The sequence below is a fragment of the Xiphophorus couchianus genome, chromosome 4, assembly GCF_001444195.1.
Source record: "Xiphophorus couchianus chromosome 4, X_couchianus-1.0, whole genome shotgun sequence".
Taxonomy (NCBI): domain Eukaryota; kingdom Metazoa; phylum Chordata; class Actinopteri; order Cyprinodontiformes; family Poeciliidae; genus Xiphophorus; species Xiphophorus couchianus.
In genome coordinates this window covers 36437965-36445980 of record NC_040231.1, presented here as the reverse complement: position 1 = coordinate 36445980, position 8016 = coordinate 36437965, and the positions used below count along the sequence as shown (strand labels likewise).

Sequence of the window (8016 nt, the reverse complement as noted above, 5' to 3'; positions counted from 1 at the left end):
ACAGCTCCGCACCTCTCTTCACCCGAGTGTCCAAGACATACGGCCGCAGATCCGATGAAACGACGACAAAGTCGATCATCGAACTGCGGCCTAGGGTGTCCTGGTGCCAAGTGCACATATGGACACCCTTATGCCTGAACATGGTGTTCGATATGGACAATCCATGACGAGCACAGAAGTCCAACAACAGAACACAATTCGAGTTCAGATCGGGGGGGCCGTTCCTCCCAACCACGCCCCTCCAGGTCTCACTGTCATTGCCCACGTGAGCGTTGAAGTCCCCCAGTAGAACAAGGGAGTCCCCAGGAGGAGCACTCTCCACTACCCCCTCTAAGGACTCCAAAAAGGGTGGGTAATCTGAACTGTCGTTCGGCCCGTAAGCACAAACTACAGTCAGGACCCGTCCCCCCACCCGTAGGCGGAGGGATGCTACCCTCTCGTTCACCGGAGTAAACCCCAACGTACAGGCGCCGAGATGGGGAGCAACAAGTATGCCCACTCCTGCCCGATGCCTCTCACCTTGGGCAACTCCAGAGTGGAAGTATGTCCAGCCCCTCTCAAGGAGGCTGGTTCTAGAACCAGAGCCGTGCGTCAAGGTGAGGCCGACTATTTCTAGCCGGAACCTCTCGACCTCACACACTAGCTCCTTCCCCACCAGAGAGGTGACATTCCACGTCCCAAGAGCCAGCTTCTGCAACCGAGGATCGGATCGCCAGGGTCCCCTCCCTCTGCTGCCACCCATCCCACACTGCACCCGACCCCTTTGGCCCCTCTCACAGGTGGTGGGCCCATGGGAGGGGGGACCCATATTTCCTCTTCGGGCTGAGCCCGGCCGGGCTCCATGGGTTAAAGCCCGGCCACCAGACGCTCGCCATCGTGCCCCCCCTCCAGGTCTGGCTCCAGAGTGGGGCCCCGGTGACCCGCGTCCGGGCGAGGGAACGCCAAGTCCAATGTTTTTATCCATCATTGGGGTCTTCAGGCTGCGCTTTGTCTGGTCCCTCACCTAGGACCTGTCTGTCTTGGGTGACCCTACCAGGGGCATGAAGCCCCAGACAGCATAGCTCCTAGGATCATTGGAGCACTCAAACCCCTCCTCCACGATAAGGTGGCAGCCCAAGGAGAGGGCTGATGTTTGTTGCACAAATTCAAATATGTGCTACATATCAACCAACAAATAATCAGTGAATTTGTGTTTTTTCCTAAATAGCCCCTCTCTTACTTACATCTTCTGACAACTAGCCCAACTTATAACAACATTGACTAAGCTTGCTATTGGTACACTTTACCTTAAAAAAGATAAAACATACTCACCACACAACCATGCTCCAAGAGTTACTCACAACATGACGAATTGTTTTGTTACCTTTAACATTCCTTGGTCCTAATGTTGCTGTCTGTTCACTAATACTGAACAAAGTTCCCTTAGAATACTAACTAATAAAGTTAGTAGATTTATTCCACAGACAGTACACCTCTTGTAATTGATAAGTTTATAAATGATCAACGTGAAGCATCAGTATGCATTAAAAGTCAAATCAGTCAGATTAAGTAAAATAGTATGATACTCAAAGTAATCAAAATAATATTTCTCTGAAAGTTAATCTCTCCTTTTCAGGGAGCCTAGACTGTATGAAAGGAATGATTGAAATATGCTATGAAAATATTTAATTTGCAGAATCCCGATAATAAAACTTCCATAGTGATGATTTCCTGAAACTAAAAGTTTGATGGGTCAGTGCGATGAGTAATGACAGGTAAGCCTTTACCATCCAGGGCAGAAACCAGAACCAGAGCTGGAAAAGGAACAGTGTGTATCTGGAACTCATTAACCAAATTGTCATCAATATGTTTTTGTTCACATCCTGAATCTATTAAAACAAAAGTCTGAAAAGACTGGTTATTTGTTAACAAGGAATATGGTACGATTAAATGGGAAATTTTCCTTGAATCGCCCCACCACTCCTTCCATAGCTAATGGTGTGCTTTCTTTCTTTTCCGATTTTGACAGTTTGCAACATATTGCAAACTGACCACAGGAAAGGATTCCCCCAGACCTCATTTGACGCGATCGTTCTTTGGGAGTGAGTCTAGTTCTTTCTATTTGCAGAGGCTCCTCAGGGTTCTGATTAACGGAGGTAGAACTGGATTCAACTCTGTGTGGGCAAAAAAACCCAGTTTTTTAGACAGGGTTTTGTCTCGAAGTTTAAGATGAACATGTCACATATTAATATAAACAAAAGTTTTGAATGAAAAGGAGTAGTCTGAAGGAAAGAATGTATATAGTCCATCCCTTCTTTCCAAAGTCAGTTTACTTTATTTATCCTGACTATAACTTTCACCACTTCTCTACCTGAGTTATACTTCTGCAGAGAAAAGTGACACGATGCATGTAGTTTGCTCCAGCTTTCACTTATTAACTGGGAAACCAGTTTATCATATTGAAATAATTAGTCAGACATAGAGTTAGAGAATTATATTGCACTTCCACCTAAGTTGCAAAAGCAATCTTCAAACTTAACTTGGAATTGTTCTCTAAACACCCATGACTTGACTTCAAACTCAGGTTCCTTTATCTCATGTGCTCAGAAGTTAAAGGAAGTCGGTATATAAGCTACAGACTACAGCTATGAAACAGTGCAGTTGATTATCAGCCAGCAAAACTCATAGCAATCATATGCAGCCTAATAATTACGACCATACAGAAGCTTCTCTATCTGAACACCGCAGTAAATCTCCTTTAATTGCCCCCTGGGGATTAAGAAGGGTTTTTGAATTTAATTTAATTACTTTGGTAGTTTCAAATCAAAAATAATAAATAAGCAAAAGTTATGTTTAATAGGTATAAGATTCTCTCTCAAACAGTCCTTGTGCCTCAGTTCCTGTTTTGTAATTTATAGCGTATGTTTATGTTGTACTATGTGGCAGGGCCAAGGCACAAACAGCCATTTAAGAATTATCTAATAGAGAAAGACGTCGATCAGCAGCAGTCCACAGAGTCTGTTTAAAGAGACAGTTAAACAAGAGACATCTGTCTATCTACGTTCCAGCCCCATCATCCATCTGTTGATCAGCTTTAATTAAAAGGAGTGAGTGGAGATTCAACACAAGATCATTTTTTCAAAAAAATATGCAAATTAATTGAGCTTCATGCATAGACATATAATAGCTAAACCACAGTTACCCAAGCTGTCATTCTGTTAATACCTGGTGCATGCGTGTGTGTGTGTGAAGAAGAGTGTAGTGCTGTCCCTTTAAGTGGTCTCTGCAGGCTGTGATTGGACTGATGACCGTGTGCATGGGTCCGTACTGCTGTGCTGTTGCTCCAAAGCAGCAGGTAGCGCCAGCTCAGACCTTTGAGGGGAGACATAGAAGAGAGGTGGCATTTGTCCACACACTGATTTATACACATTGATCATCAACACACAATTATTCACACAAACCTTGTTAGAATGAGTTCAGCATCTGAACCTGTGGTTGGAAGCAGTAGATCCTTGCTTGCTGCCAAAAGACATAGGACTGTACGGAAGAACTCAAGAAGGATTTATTCTGCTTACCGAGACCACCAGCAGGGGTGAGTTGCTCTTATAATTGAATCTGTTCCTTTTTATTGTTACGTATTCTAAGGGGACTTTGTTCTGTATTTAGATGACTCTGCTCTAGATCTTTCTTTGCCCTAACAGACTGTAGCCTGTCTCTTCAAATTAATATTATAAACTGACAGAATAATAATAAAACTCCAGAGTTTTTCTCTTTATTGGGCTGCCAACAAACCCATTCAGAAACATTCTGTATTGTTCCACCTTCTAATTATTGTATTCAAATGTAGCTATAACCAGCTGTGTCATAAATGATAAGTATTTATATTAACAGTGTTTATATGTAAGCCAACGATGTTGCCATCATGTTGCTTTTTTTTATGAATTTGCTTGGCAGTCATCTTCATTGTGCCCATAACCTGCAGCTCATCGGATGAAGAAGGTGGAGATGATAAGGAAGTGGACAGCAATGACCCTGAAGAAATGTTCCAGAACATTCAGTACCAAAAAGAGATCATCGCCAACATTCGCTCCAGACCCTGGCCAATGAGACGCAAGCTCAAAGTTTTAAAGTATCCTTTGTTTAGATGCTGGTTTTATGTTTGCAACATTTATTCTTTCTTCTAGTCTTTTTCTTTCTGCAGCAAAAAGTGCCACACAAGAAGGTCTTCTCTCTGACTTTTCTCATTTGTTTTAAAACTAAAAAAAAGAAAATATCTGTCAGAGAACATAAACTTGAATAACCAAATCTTGTTCCTAATCTACAAAAATCTCATTTAGTATTTTAACTGCTCAACATTTTCCTTTATAACTACTGCATTTATTTTGTTAATATAGCCGTTTTTATCTCTTAACCACTTTAGCCAAAGCAGTCAATTTTACCAAAATAACAATATTGTGACATTTTAATATGGTCAGTGTAATAAAATGCATTGTCAGGTACATTTAAAACAAATAACAAACTGGAGTGTATTTTAGTTTCTGTATCCATGGGATTTAGATAAAACCATGCACAATATCAGATATCCAAGGAATACAAAAATATCTTAAATGTTTAACGAAAGCTTTTAGGATCTGTAGAACAAGCTCTTCCAAATAGTGCTTGAATAGATAGAGAGCGTCTAAAATAAGATGTGCTGAGTATGTGCCATGGCTAACAGGTTTTATATGGGCAGTTTGTTATTACTGCAGAGGTTTTATTACCTTCATCAGGGATGGGTTGCAAGTCTGCGCTTTTCCACTGAGGCTGAATGACTGTGATTATTTCTACTGCAGCTGCAGCCATAGCCTGTACTTCACATCTTATATTGTTTTATTCTAAATTACTACAAAATCAGTCTTACATTAACAGTTTAGTCTAATTCCATGTATTTTTCTTTTACTGTAATTTAAAACTGTTTACTGAACTTTGATCAAACAATGGTTTCAAAAGGATGCACATAGGAAAACATCTGGCTTGACTCACATATGAGCTTAAGTGACATCCCATTCCTAATCCATATTGTTCAATATGACGTTGGTCCATCCTTTGCAGCTAGAACAAATGAAGTTTTTCTGGGAAGCCTGTCCACAAGGTTTAGGAATGTGTCTATGGGTGGACAAGAAGACCTGACTCTCAGTCTCTGCTCTGATTTGTCCCAAAGCTATTCTATCAGGTTGAGGTCAGGACTGTGTGAAGGCCAGTCAAGTTCATCCACACCAGACTCTCCCGTCCATGTTTTCATGGACCTTGCTTTGTGCTCTGGTGCACAGTCATGTTGACGTCCCAAGGGACGTCCCATTTTTCACAAATGTTTGTAAAAACAGTCTGCATGCCTAGGTGCTTAACTTTATACACTGTTATGAAGTTATAGTGGTCGTGGAAGTGATTGGAACACCTGATTCTGATCACAAAGGTGCAAATACAAGTTTTTGATCAGATGGCCATTTATTTATTTATGTGCTGTAGCAAGCCAAACATATTAAAGAATAGACTTATTAAACCTGATTAGAATCTGTAGTTTGTCATTTGTGACAGAATATGTGTTCGCACCTGCTAAACTGGGTGGACTTGTTTATTTTACCATGTCATTAGTGCTATTTGCTTAGTTACTTAGATGCTAAATGAGAAGGTAGGGTTAGGGTTCTGGTAATCTGGAGATCTGGAGAAAAAATGTGTTTTCGCTGTGGTCATCAGAGAGGAAACAATAGTTTGGAAAAATCACTCCAGTTCTGGTTGTGCAGGAAATGCCTCCAAATAAGCTGCTGAATATTTATTTTTCACTGCAATATGTCGTTCTTCATATTGTCTTCAAGTTGTACTTTGGGAGGTTTTTTTACTTTCTCCACTGTCTTTTTTTACTTGTTGAGATCATAAGTTATTTCTACAGAATCAGGTTTCAACAGGGAAAGTCCACATATTCACGCTTTGGTTTAGCATAGTTGAACTTCACAATATGTCACTGTGATTGTGTTAACAGCTGTGACTGTAGCAACCTAAGAAGTCATTGACAATTGTGTCTTCACTTAGAGGTTTCTTTAGATCTAGTGCAACACAGACAACCACAAGAAGTGCCCACTTAAATAAACATCTTTCACTTATCTGTTTGCTTTTTTAGGCAGGCTCGAGAGATTGTCCTAAAGTATGAAGGCCAGCTGACGAGAACAAGAGGTTATCAGACCGCCGGAGCTGATGTACTTTCAATTCACACTGGTTAACTTTCTAACATGAGATCACAATTTCAAATGAGTGAAGCATAAGATACAATTTGTAGTTCTATTTACCTCTTTATGAATTTTAATATTTAATGTTTATGTAGTCTCAATTGGGGGAGGGGGTTATGAAACAGGAGCACAAGATTGTCCAGCAATGGGGGAGATGAGAATTTAAAGTCATATTATAAATGTGTTGCAAAAAACTTTTGGTAATATTTTCGCATGGTTTCCACATATTTGTATTATTTTGTGGCAGATATATATATATATATATATATATATATATATATATACTTTTTTTTGGTTCTCCCCTCCAGGGGGTCTTTTGTGGGCTCTAGTGTCCCTTATATGAAAGTAGGCTGACAGGAAAGGAGGGGGAAAGACATGTGGCAAATATTGCCAGGCCCGGGAATCAAACCGGATACGGCAACGTCGAGGACTCAAGGCCTCCAAACGTGGGTCGCGCTATCCCCTACGCCACCACAGCACGCCCCCGTGTCAGATATATTTTAAGAAAGGATTCTTTGAAGCCAAAATTTGTCAGGAGGGTGACAGCACATGATTTCAGATAACAGTTTAAATTCTATTTAAGGCTTCTGTGTAGCTTTCATCTTTCTGCAGCAAGGATTGTGTGACCTAAAAGTACTCATTGTTCAATTTTAGTATTTTACCTATCAGAACTACATTATTCAATAAAACAAGAGTCTTTCTCCGAGAAAATTGTAAAACACACAAAAGCATAGCTGAAAATGCACAAAATAACTAATATAAAAATATAAGCTTGGCATTTTTCCAGCTTGGTGTTTCTGTTTTTGTATTGCAGTACTGTTTTCCTTAAATTCTAAACTTTCATGGGGAAGTTCTGACAATGTGACTGAAACAGAAGTTGGAAGGAGTGCAGGGACTCTTGAATACAGATAGACTGAACACGGCGGGCAGCTGTGCGTTAGATGCGTAGCTTTACAGACAAACCGGAAAACAAATTTCATATCATCTCTCATCTAATGGGTGGCGTTACATACCTGGTAGATGTTTCTATGTGTGACAAACGAAGGTGCCAAATCCCATCGCTATTATTGCTGAACACAAAGCTATAAATGTCTGGGCAAGGAGAGAGTTCATCTATTAAACTGACTGTAGATGAATACATGAACCAAAAGCTGGAGTGAAGACAGCTTTTTATAAGCGTATTTGTGAGCCTACCTTTTTATTATTAAATTGAATATAATTTCAGATTTTTGTATAACTTTTTTTTCAGGTTTACTTAGAAAGTGAGCTATTATTGTTACAAGTCAATTTTCTAAACTAGAGAAAAGTTATTAGGACAACTCAAATGTGAACAATTGCACTGATGTTGATATGCAATAGTAATGCTGCTATTATGTTAGATTTACTGATGTTTTTTATCTGATTACTCAATTAATCATAAGAATAATCGATAGACTACTCGATTACTAAAATATTTGTTTATGACAGCCCTAGATAGGATCACGTTTTCCATCTGCTGGATCTGCAACCTGAATCTCTGGAGACACAAGTGGCGCTTTCATCGACTTAACCCTATATATCCTACCCTAACCCTATATATCATGATATATTGCTGTGCTTTTTGTGTAATTTGTGTTCTCCATAAAACACACTGACTACAATGTCCCCTGTGGTAAATTTGGTTTAGAACCAGCCTCTAAAGAAAACAGTAAAGACCATTCTAGATTTTTTTAACCAGCTATAAAGGGTCAGACTTGTATCATCAGCACCTTTATTCAGATGGTAATTTGCAATGCAA

At 40.0% G+C, this 8016-nt stretch overlaps 1 protein-coding gene across 7 annotated transcripts in view; it reads left to right on the top strand.

Moving 5' to 3' along the window:
- The first annotated feature begins 3307 nt into the window (after positions 1-3307).
- Positions 3308-8016, top strand: part of tmc3 (transmembrane channel like 3) — an 85276-nt gene continuing 80567 nt past the window's right edge. For 2 of the 7 annotated variants that reach the window (XR_003595106.1, XM_028014246.1), the window contains exons 1-3: positions 3308-3571; positions 3962-4108; positions 6134-6209. Coding sequence is in view for 5 of the 7 variants with exons in the window: in XM_028014246.1 (XP_027870047.1) it covers positions 3450-3571; positions 3962-4108; positions 6134-6209 (345 nt within the window). In the remaining 2 variants the exon portion in view is untranslated. Of the gene's footprint in view, positions 3572-3961; positions 6210-8016 lie in introns of those variants that run through there. The other 5 variants (XM_028014243.1, XM_028014242.1, XM_028014241.1 and 2 more) reach the window with 3 other exon arrangements.